Source organism: Gossypium hirsutum, chromosome D09, assembly GCF_007990345.1.
Source record: "Gossypium hirsutum isolate 1008001.06 chromosome D09, Gossypium_hirsutum_v2.1, whole genome shotgun sequence".
In the NCBI taxonomy this organism is placed as follows: Eukaryota; Viridiplantae; Streptophyta; class Magnoliopsida; order Malvales; family Malvaceae; genus Gossypium; species Gossypium hirsutum.
Window position 1 is genome coordinate 3,437,895 of NC_053445.1, and position 17,987 is coordinate 3,455,881.

At 33.4% G+C, this 17,987-nt stretch overlaps 1 protein-coding gene across 1 annotated transcript; it reads left to right on the plus strand.

Moving 5' to 3' along the window:
• The first annotated feature begins 325 nt into the window (after positions 1–325).
• LOC107892810 (myb-related protein MYBAS1-like) lies at positions 326–1,479 on the plus strand. Its single transcript, NM_001326800.1, is given in 3 exon segments — positions 326–587; positions 670–1,104; positions 1,208–1,479. Coding segments are annotated over 3 exon segments (969 nt in total).
• The last annotated feature ends 16,508 nt before the right edge of the window (positions 1,480–17,987 follow it).

The following is a 17,987-nucleotide window of genomic DNA, read 5'->3' on the forward strand; positions in this document are numbered from 1 at the left end:
GGAACTTTTTTTTTTTCTTATTTTCCTGTTAGAAATACAACCAAAAAACAAACACTTCCTAATCCCCCCCCCACCAAATCTCCCCAATTTTTTTATTATTATTTTTCAACTTTTTTGCAGACTCTCACTTATTTTCCTTACCAAAACCTCTGATATCTCTCTCACTTTCTTTGTTTTTGTATCTGCAATCTGCACTATCTTTTTACTACTTTGGGATATGAAGATGACCTTGCAACAGTTCCACAACAGCTCCTGTTTTCATCACCAAGAAAATAATGGCTTTTCCAAGTACTACACCATATATCAACCTCCTTCAAACTCATCAATGGAGGTCTTAAAACCCATAGAGGGGTTTTCATATTGCTTGGAAGATCATTTCTCTAAAGGGTCTGAAATGGGCGCAGTTTCCATGAGTGTTGTGAGGGGAAGAAGTGAATTTTTTCTCAATGGGAAAGATGTTGGGGTCTCAAAGATTTGCTCTAGAGGGCATTGGAAACCAGCTGAGGACTCTAAATTGAAGGAACTTGTTACTTTATATGGTCCTCAAAACTGGAACCTTATAGCTGAAAAGTTTCAAGGAAGAACAGGTAAAAATCAGCTTGCAGACTTGTGTGTTTTTTTGTGTTTGAATTTGTTATCAATGAAGCTTTCTTTTACATTATTTTGAAGGTAAAAGCTGTAGATTAAGGTGGTTTAATCACCTTGATCCAAGGATCAACAAAAAGGCTTTTACAGAAGAAGAAGAAGAAAGACTAATGGCAGCTCATAGAGCTTATGGAAACAAATGGGCAATGATTGCAAGACTTTTCCCTGGTAGAACTGATAATGCTGTTAAAAACCATTGGCATGTTATAATGTCGAGGAAATATAGAGAACAGGCTAGTGCTTATAGGAGGAGAAAGCTAAGTCAAGCTGCCATTGGCGACTTTACAGACTCCACTCAAAACCCATATTTAGCTTCATTTGTTGGCCCTAATGGATCTTACAACAAGGGTTCAACTTCAAGGAAAGAAGATGAAATCAACGGTGGAGATTTGTTTCTTGGGTCAAAATCTAAAAGCTTCAAAGCTTGTGAAAACTCCACACCCTTGGATTTCTTTTCTGGTTTGTTCCTTTTAGTCCCTTCTTAACACTGTTGCATTTACAAGTTCGGATGTTGTTTATTTTGCAGAGAAGCCCATCATAAATTTCTGGGTTTTGTTTACAGATTATAGAAGCCAAGAAGGTTTAATTAGCAGAAACAGTAGGCAATGGAAAATGGTTCAAGAAGAAACAATGTTAATGCAAGAATCATGTAACCATTATCAGCCATCGGGTTTCTCAGACTCAATGGCATCTGCATCTCAAGTCACAGTGACCGAACCATCGTCGTCATCAGTGAGCCATTTAGAGACGACCATTACGGCACCATCAGCAGCAGCAGCAGCAGCAGCAGCAGCATCACCACCGTTTATAGATTTTCTTGGAGTAGGAGCTTAGTGAAAGAAGCAAAGGGTTTTCTAAAGAAGGTAAAATGAATTAGAAACTGAAAAAAAGGAAGGGTCCAAAAACTAGCTCAGACTTGATTGCAGGCAAAGAGAAAAGGATCTTTGTTGTGTCATCAGCATCTTTGTCAATGTAAACCATTGTGTCACAAAATCCAAAACTTGAAGCAGTGAAAACTAATACCCTTTCTCAGTCTTCACACACCCTTACTTTTTCTTTTCTTTCATTTTTTCTTTTTTAATCAAATTAAAACATCACTCCTCTTTTTTTAAAATTAATATATAAATACAAAAATCATAATTTAAATAAAATTGAAATTTTAAGTTAGATTTTTTAGTATAAACTTTTGTAACTATTTGTTATGTTAATAAAAAATAGTGTATATAATTATATTGTTTAATGAAATTTTACTTATTTCATAATTTTAAATCTTATTAATATAATATTTTATATTATCTTCAATAGTTTTTGGATAAATATTTAATTTAATAATTTGAATATTTAATTCTAACAAAAGTATTGAAATAATTTATTTTGAATATAGTTGTTTTTAAAAAGATAACCAACTTAATCTTTTCAACATTAAGTAATAATATTTATTTTATTACATATTTTTTTGTTAAAATTTTTTTATTAATTAAGAATTTATTATAATCATCGAACACATGAAAAATGAAAACTTAAAAATTTTCTAAGACAGCCTAATTTTTTTTTGAATAATAATCTTATTATAGGTTGTTATTATATATGTTTTTTTTATAAATACCTAGAATTACGTATAATTCCTCTCGTCCTTTAAATAGAAGGATAATGAGCTTCAACGCACTCAAATTCACGTCCTCCTGCATTGATAACAATGTCGATGTCAATCGAGTTAAGACTCAATTGACAAACACACCCTAAATTTAAAAATGAAAGTTTTCTCCAAAATTAAATATGCTTTGAGGTGTTGATACGAGTCACAAAAGCCCAAATTCTTGAAGGCGAGGCCCAATAAGCAAATTCCCAGCCCAATCAAGAAATCCATCCATACTTAGTTGAAAATCAGGCCAAATTGTCAAAGTGGCCCAAGTTGTAAAGTTTTATTTTTATTTATTTATTTATTTATTTATTTACTTAGTTTAAATTTTTATGTCAATATTCAGTCCAAGAGTCCCAGATAAAATGACCTTTGACCGAATTTCCATATTAAAATAATTAGGAGTTTTTTTTATTTTAGTTTTCTAATTAGATTAGGACTAGTTATAAGGCCTATTTAAAGGCATGGCTGTCCACCTTGTAAAACACTTATCAATACATTACAATTACATTGAAAATTTCAGATTTGATTTGAGTGAAAATTCTCTTTGAGTTCTTCAAGGATTTTCTCTTGAGTTTTCTTTAGAAGTTGTTTTAACAATCTTTTTGATTGTGGGAGCCATCTTCAATCTTCTTCTTGCCATTGATATTCTTTGGAGGGGAGATTAGAGCCGTTTGAAGGGAGTTGTGAGATCTTTCAAGATTTCAAGGCTTCTTAGGACTTATCTTTTAATTTCTTACTGTCAATTCTTTCTTTATTTCTACTTGTGCTGAATCATTATCTAATCTATTTTTTGTTCTTATTGTGTTTTCAGCATTTTTCTATCTTAAGGAATCAGCCCAAAAATCCCCAATTTCTAGGGTTTTTCCATACTCTTTTTGGATGAAATTAGATTGTCGAAATTTGGGGAAAACTATCTTGGTGTTCAATTGGGCAGAATCACAATCTCCTTGAGGGTTTCAAGAACCCTAACACTTATTTCTATTCTCAATTTGATTCTTTGCTGATTTGGGGATTTTATTTCAGATCTGAAAATTCAAAAATCTAATCTTTTAATTTTCTGTTTCGTTTCAGATCTAATTGTTTAGGGTTTTCGTAGGAGTTTCCCGTGACTTGGCAACTCGATCTTGGTCCGCGCGCAACCCCGTATCATTTGGTATCAGATTTTGGGCGTTTTGGGTGTTCTTGGTTGATTTCTAAACTAATCTCTATTTTTTAAAGCATAAACGGCAGTTTTACCCAGAAAAATTATTCAAAAAAAATTCATTTGAGTGGGTAAACGTTGTCCGATTGATCTGAAATTTTACATACATGTTTTTGGCACTGCGATTGAATATAAAAAAATTATTCCCTCAAAAAAATCAGTCAAAAAAGTCAAAAAAATAAAAAAATACGAAATTCAATAAAAATTTAAAAAAAGATTTAGCGGGTTGAATTTGGTGCCCAAAATTTCCAGATAAAAAATTCAATATATAAGGACACTCCAGATTTAATTTCGTAATTTTTGGAGATCGGGAACACCTCGAACGAAGTTGTCAAGTTACTCCGCAGTTTTTCGGGTTTTCTGTTTTCAGCAATTTTTATTGATTCTCAGCTGTAGGTTTTCATTTGTTTCCCTTTATTCTTCCTTTACGTTATCTAACACCTTCTTGTTTCTTGTGTTAGTAGGATTTAAACGTGTGCACAACTTCTTCCTCGGTGCAACACGAATCAATTGGTGTCTCGTCAGTTTTTGGCATCCTAGTGCAAATTAGGATTCTTTGGTAGTTTGGTTCACACTCTCTAATTGGTTGATATAAACTCTGATAAAGAACTCACAAGATTGAATTCGACCTCATTGAGAATTTGATTTTTTCTTTTTGAGTGATTAACGGTGAGGTTTGATAACTTTTATTTTTGAGTGTTGAGTGTTTTGCAGGTTTTAAAAAAAATGTCTACAGGTAATAATAATAGTGACATATTTAAAAAATTCCAACAACAGTTGGATGAACAGGCTGCTGCTCTTCGAGCCTTGACTGCTACCATCAATGAGGTACGATTGAATCAAGAACCTCAATATCGATATCCAATCAAGGAAGATCGGGATAACCAGCCCCATAGGCGCGACCCTCGACGTGTCACTAGAATGGATGATGATTTTCATGATCGTGGACAATCATCTTTGGCAAAACCAAAGAGCGAGCAGCAACGAGAACATCTCTTTCATACTCGCTGCCACGTACAAGGTAAGCTTTGTAGAGTTATTATTGATGGTGAAAGTTGCTCGAACATAGCCAGCACGACGATGGTGGAAAAGCTTTGCTTAACCACTACCAAGCATCCACAACCTTATCAACTACAAGGGCTTAGCAACGAAGGCCAATTTAGGGTCACTCAACAAGTGCGCATCGCATTTTCTATCGGTAAGTATCAAGACGAAGTTGTGTGCGACGTAATGCCTATTCAAGCCTGCCATTTGTTGCTAGGAGAACCGTGGCAACTGGATCGAAAAGTCACTCACGATGGTCGTACCAATAGGTATTCCTTCAAGCATCAAGGAAAGAAACTTACCTTAGTGCCGCTCACTCCGGAACAAGTCCATGAGGACCAAATCAAACTGAGAAATTCTGTTAAAACAAGTGAGGAAAAAGAAAAAAAGAATGAAAAAGAGCAAAAAGAGATTGAGAGTGAAAAGGAATGTGAAACAGAAAAGAAATTTGAAAAAGAAGTTGAAGAAAGAAGAGAAAATGAGTTAGAAAAAGAAACAAAAGAAAAAGACGAGGAAAGGCTAGTGAGGAATGTTTCCACTAACCAAGATATGAATTTTTCTTGTGTTGCTACTTTTCAGGTTCCTGAAAGATCGAAAGATAACTTTCAACTTCAATACCTCTCAAATGAAAGACGCTTTCATACGATCAACTTAGGCAAAGATGAAATCACACTACATGATCCCGAAGGTAAGCGAGGTAAGGAAATTTTAGAAACCGAGTCCAGTGCAGATTTGAAAATTATTGATAAAACTTTTGGTGACTTCGTTCTTAAAAGATTCACTCATTTTGATCCGATTAATTGTTACTCTTCGATTGTGGTTGATAAAGTCATTACGAAAAGAAGCGTGATTTGTTATTCTCTTGATTTACCTTGTGTAAAATCCTCGAATTTGTCCAAATCTGTTTTGGAGAATAAGGTAACGAAATTTTCCAAATTTGTTTTCAATTTATATTCGTGCCTTAAACAGTTTATGTGGTTGTACATGAAGTTTGAGTTCCATTTGACAAAGGTTAACTCAACAACGGAGATTCGACTACACTATGCCCCCGATGAGCGAAGGTTTGTTTTAAATGAAAAAGGTAAAATCGACCCTTATTCTTCTGCTTATCGAGGTAAGATGCTTGAAACCTTTGAAATACTTTTGTACTCCTCGGATAGTGATAAAGATCGTGTTGATGAACACTTAGATCGAAACGTGCTTGACTGTCCTATTTTATTTATTGATGATCTATCTGTTTTGATGGTTGATAAAAAGATTCTTGTTTTTGATAATGCATGTGTGAGTGAATCTATAGACCGTCGATTAATGCATGGTATGATTATGCAACTCTGTGAACCATGTGAATCTTTTCAAATACCTACTTGTGACGATTATGTTTACCATTTGATTTATTACTCGCAATTTATTCATGGTTTGTGGGAACAATGTGAGACGACTGAATGCCTTAAAACATGTCCATCTTTGTTTCAAATATTTGACGAGGCAGTGGTGAGTAAATTAGATTGTTTGCATGGTAATCTGAATCTGTCCATTCACATGCGTTATACCTGTTCTGTTATGCTTATGATTGGACTACAAGCTTGTTTCCGTTGCTATTTACTATCTCATGGCTATTCTTTTCAGTGGACTCAATTGCCATTAGTCCCGTTCGATAGAGGAAAGTCGAGTTCATTTGATTTTTCAGATTCGAGGACGAATCTTTTTGAGGAAGGGGGGAATGATACGAGTCACAAAAGCCCAAATTCTTGAAGGCGAGGCCCAATAAGCAAATTCCCAGCCCAATCAAGAAATCCATCCATACTTAGTTGAAAATCAGGCCAAATTGTCAAAGTGGCCCAAGTTGTAAAGTTTTATTTTTATTTATTTATTTATTTATTTATTTACTTAGTTTAAATTTTTATGTCAATATTCAGTCCAAGAGTCCCAGATAAAATGACCTTTGACCGAATTTCCATATTAAAATAATTAGGAGTTTTTTTTATTTTAGTTTTCTAATTAGATTAGGACTAGTTATAAGGCCTATTTAAAGGCATGGCTGTCCACCTTGTAAAACACTTATCAATACATTACAATTACATTGAAAATTTCAGATTTGATTTGAGTGAAAATTCTCTTTGAGTTCTTCAAGGATTTTCTCTTGAGTTTTCTTTAGAAGTTGTTTTAACAATCTTTTTGATTGTGGGAGCCATCTTCAATCTTCTTCTTGCCATTGATATTCTTTGGAGGGGAGATTAGAGCCGTTTGAAGGGAGTTGTGAGATCTTTCAAGATTTCAAGGCTTCTTAGGACTTATCTTTTAATTTCTTACTGTCAATTCTTTCTTTATTTCTACTTGTGCTGAATCATTGTCTAATCTATTTTTTGTTCTTATTGTGTTTTCAGCATTTTTCTATCTTAAGGAATCAGCCCAAAAATCCCCAATTTCTAGGGTTTTTCCATACTCTTTTTGGATGAAATTAGATTGTCGAAATTTGGGGAAAACTATCTTGGTGTTCAATTGGGCAGAATCACAATCTCCTTGAGGGTTTCAAGAACCCTAACACTTATTTCTATTCTCAATTTGATTCTTTGCTGATTTGGGGATTTTATTTCAGATCTGAAAATTCAAAAATCTAATCTTTTAATTTTCTGTTTCGTTTCAGATCTAATTGTTTAGGGTTTTCGTAGGAGTTTCTCGTGACTTGGCAACTCGATCTTGGTCCGCGCGCAACCCCGTATCAGGTGTTGATCAAATCTTAAATTGATTGGCACCGGCATTTTTGTCAGTACAGGAGAACGTGAGTTTGAGCGCATTGAAGCACATTTGTTCTCCTTTTTAAGATTGGGGGGTTATAAATAATTCAAAATTTTATGTAAAAAAATTGGTTAATGTTCCAATTTATGACTCTGTAATCATCATAACTGAGGTAAGAATGATTTGTGGTTTGTACTGGTTAAGCTTACTATGATTGCAATATAGTTGATAAAATCTTATATATATTTAAAATTTTGATTGATTTGGTGTCAACCATAATCGAGTTCTAACTTAGTTACAAAGTTACAAAAAATTTCTTATTTTTACAAAGCAAAAGATATTATTTTGAGAGTAATTTCATTTTTTCATATAAAATTTAGAACAAATACTTTTACCTATCGGGAGTTGAACCCAAAACATTATGATTTCAGCTAAAGTAATATAATAACTACCAACTCAATAATGTTAACTAATATTATTATAGTACTTTTGTCTTTTTATATTTTTATATAATCTTTAAATAAAAAATTAAACCCTACGTGTCCAAAAATTAAAAACATGTTTAATAAATTGTATATACAAGCTTTTTACCACTCCACCTATGGTTATTGTTGAATAAGTTTTAAAAGAATTTTTTTTTTACCCAGTGATATAACCTAATGTATAGTTAAAATTTTGATTGAGTTAATGACATTCATAATTGAGTTCTAACTCAGTTATAAAGTTACCAAAAGTCTCTTATTTATACAAAGCAATAGATATTATTTTGAGGGTAATTTCACCTTTTTTACATAAAATTTAGAACAAATACTTTTACTTAACGGGAGTTAAACCCAAAAAGTTACGATAAACTTTATGATTTCAACTAAAGCAATATAATAGCTACCAACTCAATAATGTTAACTAATATTATTATAGTACTTTTATCTTTTTATACTTTTATATAATTTTTAAATAAAAAATTAACCACCACGTATTCAAAAATCGAAAACATGTTTAATAAATTTTATATACAAATTTTTTATCAGTCCACTTATGACTATTGTTGAATAAATTTTAAAAGTAAATGTTTTATAATCTAATATATATTTAAAAATTACATACATGTGTATATATTGATTTATATGATAGTGATAAATGTGATGCAATGGAAATGGAAAAGATGTACCAGAAATGAGAGATGGAGAGTGATGCTAATGGTGGTGAGAGCAGTAACAGAATAAGGAAAGTGATGGGGTGGAACAACAGTGAGGCTAATAAGTTACAAAACAGATGAAAACAAAAACAAAAACATTGGTCACTTTTCAAAACATACAATTTTCATGGGGCTTTACAATCCTGGATGAGATATACTTTCTTTTCTCATAAAGCATATTTTAGACACCTGCTGTGTTGAACTCGATAGTTATAATTATATTACACGAAGATCAGATAAAAAGATAATTTGAAGTTATGGAATAATGATAAATCTGATTTTTATAATTGAAATAAGAGATGGATATAGAAGATGAATTACGTAGTTTGGAAATTTCTTGCATCTATGAGGCATTGATTACAGAGTAATTCACTATAAATCAATTTGTATAAGACGTGATTTAAGTCTAACTCACTAAATTACGATTAGTAAGAACAATTTATCTACAATGAAATTGCATTAGAATAAAACCCTAACATCAATAAAATAATTTCTCTCTCAATTTCATCGAGTAACAAATAAAAGCCTTCTTTTAAATAGGCATACATTGCCTTGTAATTTTTGTTTAATAAATGTAAGTGTATATCTCCTTAGTTTTTGCTTCAAGTAGGTCTTAAATAAGAAAACAAATGTTAGAAATCTTTTAGGAGTAGTTTTCTTTTGAAAATTAGATCTCTTTACTTGAAACTTGATCACATTAAAAGTCTTTAAAAGAGCTTTTATTTGACTTTTAACTTCTTCAAAATTAATATCTTTTTAAATACACAAATTAGACTAAAACTTTTGAAAACTTTTATTTCTTGATCTAATTTTTTTTCCGATCATAATCTTGAGATTTACTAAAAATCCGTTGTTGAAAATTTGAAAAGATCGAGAAGTGATTGAGGGAGTGCGTACTCCCTAAACCACTATGATAGAATGTTTAGTTTTCGTATTTGTGTTATTGAGAATTTATTGAACCATATTTTTCAGGATGTGCTAATATTGTGGATTGTATCTAGTACATCAATGAAGATCATAAAACTTGAGGAAACATATTTGAAGAATCGGATCTAATCGAGTCATGTTTATCTAATCCCTTAGATCAAAGAAGTTCGACTAGATCGAATCAGTCAAGATTTAACTGTCAACAGTCTTTGTTTATTTTGTTTGTTATTATTAAATTGTAGTCAACTTATATAGTGGTTGTTTTATAGAGATTGTGATTAATCTTCTTTATGCTAGCAAGTCTCGAAATAGTCTATATAATTGAGAGACTAGTATAGGTTGATGTACAGGAAATTGAAAGCACTTAACATGTTCAAGTGAGGAACATTACTTGTAAAAGTGCATTTGATTGTAAAACCTTTGTGTTGTGGTTTTACATGCTAAGTTCACAATGGTGACTTTAGTGGTGAGGAATCTAGTCTTCAAAGGTACAAAAGTGAGGAAATTGCCACTGGGGTGTGATAGTTTTAAGATCACTTGTTGTAAATGTTTGAAGATAGTGGATATTTCTCACTGAGCAAATGTAGAAAAACTGAACAACATCAAGTTGTAAGTGTTTGAAGATAGTGGATACTTCTCATTTAGCTAGCCTCAGCAAACGTAGAAAAACTGAACAACATAAACAAACTTTGTGTCCCTTATTTATTTCTTGCTTTTCGCAATGCTTGAAGGAGCACCTACTCCTTTAGCCATTACTTTCAAGCACATAGTTTATATCTCAACAACTGTTTCAATCTAACATCTCAAAAAGATGTAAGTAAATAGTCAAGATTTTTTTGGGGATTTTTTTTCACAATCGAACAAATCACATAACTAAGGTAATAGCTTAAGGAGTGCCAAATATTTCCCTTAACGATATTTTGCTGTATAGCACATCTCCTAGAATTCAGCAAGTTCTTTTGTTCAAAACAACATGACCAGGAAAAATAAATAATTTCTTTTCTCAAAAGAACAAGGGCAGGAACAACAAATAAATCACAAGGTGAAAATACTCTTTAACTCAAGAGGATGGAGAAAAAAAGTGAGTGAGGAATATACGTTTTTTCTTTCTTTCTTTCTTTTCTTGCATGTTTTTATAAAGATAATTAAGTCAGATATTTATAGCATAATTGCTGGCTAAAAATTAGATAGGCGAGTAAAGAAATATAAGATAAGTAAGCTTGACTTAGATAAAAAAAAGTTTAAAGTAGTTCAATGAATTTGGTATTAGTTAAAAGCAACCTCCAACAGTTAAGCTATTTCCATAAAAGGATCAAACTTTGTGTTATTACCACACGTTGGGGATATCCATCGGTTTACACTACATTGGCCTGTTGGGCCTAGTTCTCATGCGCATGAGCACAACACCTCAACTTGGTTCTTACAAGCCCAATGATATATAACAGCTTATAAAAAAGGGTCTCAAAGTTTTCCTAAGGAATGTGAGATTTTGTTCTTTTGAAATACCTCAATTTTTCTAACAATCCCCTACATATTTCAAAAGAATTAAGGAAAAAATTTTAGTTTTTCTTTTTTGATAATGCATCGACTCTAATATCTTTTAGACTATAAACTAGAGCTAGAATAAATGAAACATAATTTACATAATAATTTGTTAAACTTTAAGTTTCTATGAACCAAGAATTCATTATGTAAATTAAAATTCTCACTAATCATATTATACCCACGATATTTGTTGTTCAACGTAGTTGTAGCTAATAAACCATTTTTGTTCCTAAGTTTTCGTGAGTGCTCTAGAGATTTCACCAAAACTCTCATAGAAGAAACTTCACTTCACACTCACATATGTCAATCCATCAAGTATACACTACAAAACACACCACCTATGAAGGATATGGATTTGATTAAAAGTTTACTCGACCTTACTTTCCTTGTAGTTTTAGCACTATTTACACTATATGAAGGACATAATTTTTATAGTGCTCAATAAATCAAATAATGATTTTTTATTACTAATATGAACCTAATTCATGTGATCATCAATTGCATAAGTAATAGTTTATTCCCCTTGATGTTTTATTATTAGTTTTCTCCCAAAAGTTTAGTCAAAGAATTAGTCAATTTTACTTCTGGCTACATAATCCATGGATCATGACTATATCTTCTTTACAACTACCTTATCACTGACCGTTTGCATACGTGCCCAAAAAATAAGCAAAATATGAAACAATTTAAATGTGCAGTTTTACTGCAAGTGTACAGGTCCAATTGTAATACAGTTTTTTTGCAACAAAATATGGAATTATTTTGAGGATCGTACCCAAGGGATTGTCAAATTGGTAAATGTGATTTTCAAGTTAATTACAAGTTAAGCAATTATGAATCTAATTGAGTCAGAAATTATTAGCACAACCAAATAAAAAGGATAATTAAACTAATTCTAAATTAACAAATTAAACAAACTAATCTAATTTTCCTCCATATTGCTTTGAATGATGTAAATGATAAAACGATGGTCAGTTGACTAGTCGATTGCAAACTAAGCTAATAACCTATCACAATTATACCTCTTGCCACTCCTAACTAAGAATCTCCTCTCGGTCTCACTACTCGGTACAATTATATAAAATTAAAAAGAAAAGTAAAATATTTTCTACCCTAATTTAATTCTTTACATAAAACTTGTTCCTAGTCTAAATCTAATTGTCTTTGGTTGATAAAACAAGTTACATTTATAATAGAAAACAAGTGAAACTATCAATTACACATTTGCCCCTATTATAATATCCAACTAAGGCAAGTTTGACCAGTTTTTCCCCTTGATTGCCTTTCATTATTTCAGCAGATTTGTCAATTACGCAACTTGATTTGTGATATTGAGTTTGGATGTCATGACGCTATTAGTTAGGGGGCTTTGGATCACAACACCTCAAGTCTAGTGTCATGACTTTTCTTAATCTCCTCAGTCCATCTTCAGGGTCGATGTCACGACCCCACAGGCTGATGTTGCAACCTTGAAATTCAAGGGCCTTAGTATCACAACTCGACAAGTTTGAGGTCACGAAACTAAGGCTTCTCAAGGTGGCCTTCTTGGAAAAATGAAAGAGTTGATGTCACGACATATCCCTGATGTCACGAAACTGAGAGTCATCATGCTCCATGTTACGACATTGACATCCCAAGGTTGCAATACCGGAGTTGCTTCCTTCCTTCCTTCCTTATTCTTCCTCTATTAAATCCTTGAATATAACACTCAAATTTCTAATAACCTGAAAACTAAAGGTCATTAGAGAACTAGATTGAAAAAGACCGCAAGTTGGTGGCCTCTATTGTAAGAAATAGGAAAGCTAGAAACCAAATAAGAAATTGTTGAGAACCAAACCTGGTTCGATTAGAATGGAACCCGTCAGTTCCTTAATGGGAGACATAATGATTGTAAATGGAAAATCCTCATAAGGATGGAAATAGAATGGGAAGGGTTATAAATAGTTACAAAATGGCTTCCTAGGGATATTTTTCTTCCGGATTCTTTTTCATTTTCTCTTATTCACCTTATTGGGTTGTTTTGAAAAAGATGAGGCCATAAAAGGTTCTACACGAAGAAGAATTCATGAGGATTAAGATGGAAAAGTAGGGAAACCAGCAAGCTGGTACGACTCTTAGCCTCTCTATGTGCGTAAAAAAAGGTAAATGAACTTATGGATCTCCAGAACTGTCTTAAGGGTTCTGCATGTTATGAAAGTTTATGCATTAATATGGAAAGAAAGTTCAACTAGTGGATTTTTGTTGTAATTCTTAGCTACAAATAGAATGAAAGCTTTAATGTTCAAGAAAGCTAAGTTGCAGAAACGATAAAGCTTCAGGTGATTTTTAGACTCCAAACTTACTGAAATTATTTATGTTGTCTAAGTATGCCATGTTGCATATGCATGAAACAATCATAGTATAGCATACATCGCATAGCCATGAAATATGATGATATTTGCATGCATTGCATGACTGTGAGAAAAAACCTCAATGGGATAGATGGAGATAAACAGGGAACTGAAGAGTGAACCTATTAGTTAGGGTGTTCGAGCATTAAGGTGATGTGATGTAAAGGAGGTAATGAGAGAATGATTCAAGAAATGAAAATTATGAAAAAGCATTTACCACGATGGTGGTATCGACTGGTCCTTCAAAGCAACACCATGACGACGATATATGGTGGAAGACCATAGATGAAAAAGGCTATGGCAATTTGGTATGAGGTACGTAATGTAAGATCATAGATGAAAGATGTCATAGCCGCATGGTAAAAGGTATAAGGTATATGGCGTAAGACCATAAATGAAATATGATATGATAGTTTGGTATGAGGTACATAGTGTAAGACCATGGATGAAAGATGGATAACACCCGGTTCCCAATAAACCCAGAAATTAAGAATAATGAAAGGACTAAATTGAAAAAGACCGTAAGCTAGAAGCCTCTGTTGAAAGAAATGGGAAAGTTGGAAACCAAGTTAGACATAGTTGAAAAACAATTCTATTTCTATTAGGATGGAACTCATCGGTTCCTTGTGGAAGACATAATAATTAGCAATGGACAGATCTCACAAGGTTGGTAATAGTGCGGGAAGGGTTATAAATAATTGGGAAACAGCTTCTCAAGGATTATTTTCTTCCCAATCTTGCTCATTTTCTCTTCTTCACCGTATTCGATTACTTTGAAGAAGAGAAGGCTATGGAAGGTTGTACATGAAGAAGATTCCAGGAGGATTAAGTTGAAAAAGAAGGGAAACTAATAAGTGAGTAAGATTATTAATCCTTCTATGTATGTAAAGGTTAATAAATGAAGATAAGGATATTAAGAATTATTTTAAGAGTTCTGTATGTTTCTGGAAAAATGGGATTAAGCTTAGAATATTGAGTATAACTCGTGATATTAGTTGTAATGCTTAGCTACTAGGACGTTATGATTTATGTTGTTTAAGTATGCCATGAAAAGTTATGTTCTGTATGAAATATGATGATATGTGCATGTATTACATGATTGTGAGAAAAAACTCTATGGGAATAGATGAAGATAGAAAAGGAAACGGGGAGTAAACCTATTAGATACTACCTCGGATGAAGTTTCGGGCCTTGCGGAGGGAACACTGTGGTGTTTGAGCATCAATGTTAGGTGGTGTAAAGGAGTTAATGGGAAGATGATTTGAGAAATGAAAATTATGGAGAATTCAACCAAAGAAAGGTCTTGAGGAGAGTTGAGTAGCTCGGAGGATCAGGTGGAGTCTGTCACCCTGATAACGAACACTCTTCTTGAGTAAACAGGAAGTAAATTTACGTTTAGTCTATTTTACATTGTTACCCTCGAGTGATAGGATTTAACTATGGTGTAGTAAAGGAAATCACTAAGTTTATTTGAACTTACAGCAGTGTGGCTAATGTTCACAGAATTTGTGAGGTTGATCGATTACTCAGAGGAGGGATCAAACCAGATGGAGAGGAGATCGACGATCCTAAGCAATTAGAGTCATGCACATAGGAAAGGGGTACCATTGGAGGCTTCGCCTCAGGAATTGTTATATCCAGATAGCGCCCTTAAAATCGAGGTAATAGAGTAGTTAGCTTTGGATCGGAGTTGTGAGAGATTCATTGTAAACGAATAGTCTGATTAGAGATAGAAATATAAGAGACTAAACATTCAATGGCTTGAGGCCTTAGTTGTAAGAATTATTATTTTTAATATCATTATTAATTTTTTTTGTTTTAGACTGTTTAATATTTGCTAAGTTAGCCATATATTAAAAATAGGTGAACATGGTCCATTTGTGATGCCCCATACCCGAATCCAATAAACGAGTCGAGCGTGGGGTGTTACAAGAAGTCATAACAACATGGTACAAGGTATAAGGTATATGGTCTAAGACCATGAATGAAAGATGTAATGGTGGCATGGTATAATGTATGAGGTATACGGTGTAAGACCATAGATGAAAGATGTTATGGCATCCAAGTATGACGAGTAAGACCATGGATGAAAGACTCCATGGCATCATATGATAGTATGCTAGGATGGTGAACCGGTTTAAGACGATAGGAAAAAGGCTCCATGGAATCCATAAAATAGATAATCCATTGGGACAATAAACACAGAATAGATAGTCCGGTAGGATAGTAAACATAGAATAGAGATAGTCTGATAGGACAGTAAACATAGATAGAGTCTCCCAAGACACTAAACAAGGGGTAAGTTCGATGGGACGAGAGAAAAGAGGTTAGAAGGGTGCAAGACCATAGCTCGACTACGGCAACCTATAGAGTCTGCCAAGATAAGATAAATGAGATGAGACGAGTATAAGATCATAGCTCAGTTATGACAACCAACAGAGTCTGTCGTGACGTGAATGCAGATAGTTCATCAGGACATAAAGCACAAGGTAAACTATTAGAGCGCCAAATATAAGAAACCACATAGGTTGAAGAAGGGTCAAAAGAAATTGGTAAAGATAGATGTGTGAGCTAACAAGGCATGGGTGAAGACCCAAGAAGAATTAGAGGAAGATAGGTCATGCAAGAGCTAGCCTGATAATGAAAATGTAAAAAACAATTATCTGAGGATCGCAAGAAAGTATCAGAAATCAAGATCCACCAGGAAACGCTCTATGAAACTGGTAAGCGAGAGACGAATCACATGAGAAGATTGAGAGATGCACTCCCAAGGTAAGGAATCTTCCCAAGAGATAGAATGTATATCAAGACTATTCCTAGTAGAGGAAGGTCTACTGCGGATGCAACCCTAACGTAGTAACTCCGTAGGGAGAATTTAAGTAAAAGGGATAGAAAGCTTGAACACTCGCATAGACGATTACCTAGTAGATGGGTAAATTAGATTGTACTTCCCAACTAGAATATGTAAGTTCCCATGTAAGGTCTCGTAAGTAGGGCAGATTACTAAAGGTAACCCAACAGCCCGGACACCCGATAGTAAGGAAAGTGAAGGTAGATTCACCAGAGCGGCAATGTTTAGTACCAATCAGCCAGTTTGACAGGATGTCAATAGGTCTTTTGGGACTAAAGTACGAATAAGAAGTCCGCCAAGGATTAGTCCAATCTATAAGGTTCAACACAGGAGGTAAAGTGTATGAATGTCTAGTATATGAAAGGTACGAAGTAATGTGTGAGGGTTCGCCGACAAGGCAGAGTATACGAGACTCCATCAAGAGGTTATGAGTTCAACCAGAACGGGAAGCTCAATGCCATGCTGATCCTTAGAGAGGTTTAGAGGTAGATAGGGAGTTCACCACTCCAGTTGAAGAATGAATGTTTGGATAAGAACAGGGGGTTCAATATATTTTCATATGGTCTCTTACACCCTCCCAAATGGGACGAGATTTATTTTAAGTTGGCATAGACTCACTAAGTTAATTTGAACTTACAACAGTGTTTTGAACTTACAACAGTGTGGTTGATGTTTACAAGACTTGCGAGGATGGTTGATCAAGGACTTAGAGGAGAGACCAAGCCAGATGTTGCTGAGATCAAGTATCCGCGGATGGTTCTGAGTCATGTACATAGGAAGGGGTACCATTGGAAGCTACATCTTTGGATCAATCATAGTGTAACCAGAAAACATTCTTAGAGTCTGGATTCTGAAATTAATTAACCCTAAGTTAGAAACTAAAAGGGTCTCATTGTAACAAACAGTCTATTTAGAGACAAAAATTTAAAAGGCTAAACATTTAGTGGCTTAAGGCCTTGGTTGTAAGATTTATTATTGGTTTTATTTTTAGTTTGTTTTATAACAGTTAAGTTAGGAAAAAATTAAGGATAGTTGAACTCGGTCCATTTGTGATGCTCCATACTCGGATCTGACGAACGCGTTGGGTTAGGGTGTTATATTGAAAGTACCTTAGCTACACATTAAGCTCAAATGGACATGTAATTGAGGCTTTTACTCATAAAAGCATTAAGACAACTAAAAATTGCATTAAATATAAATTAGAACTAAAATAAGAAAAAACGATAAAAAGACTTGAACAACACTCAAAAACAAGCTATTTAAGTGTGAAAATAAGTTAATTTGTCATATTGAAGTATGACGTATCAATCACATCACATTTTAGACAAAATGGGTTTATTTTTATCATTTAAATTTTTATTCTTGGCAATGGCTATTTCCAATTAGCAATTACAATGGACGAATATAAAAGGTGTTGGTTATGCTTTTTGAAAAGTTTTTCAACCACGTAGCTTCAATCCCAGCCGACTCTAAAGCTATAAATTCTAACTCCATGGTAGATTTAGTTATAAAAGTTTGTTTGGCTGATTTTCAAGTAACTACACCACTGCTAAGGGTGGACACATAACCACTAGTGGATTTTATCTCATCTGAATCTAAAATTTAGTTAACATCATTGTATTGATCTAATACAACAAGTAATCCACTAAATAGAATACCACACTTCATAATGTCTTTCTAATATTTCATTAATCTAACTATAGCATCCTAATGCACATGATTTGAGTTGTGTGTATCTGCTAATCTATCATTCATCATATTCTATATCAAATCAAGTGAAATTAATCAAATGCACTAGACTCTTTATAATT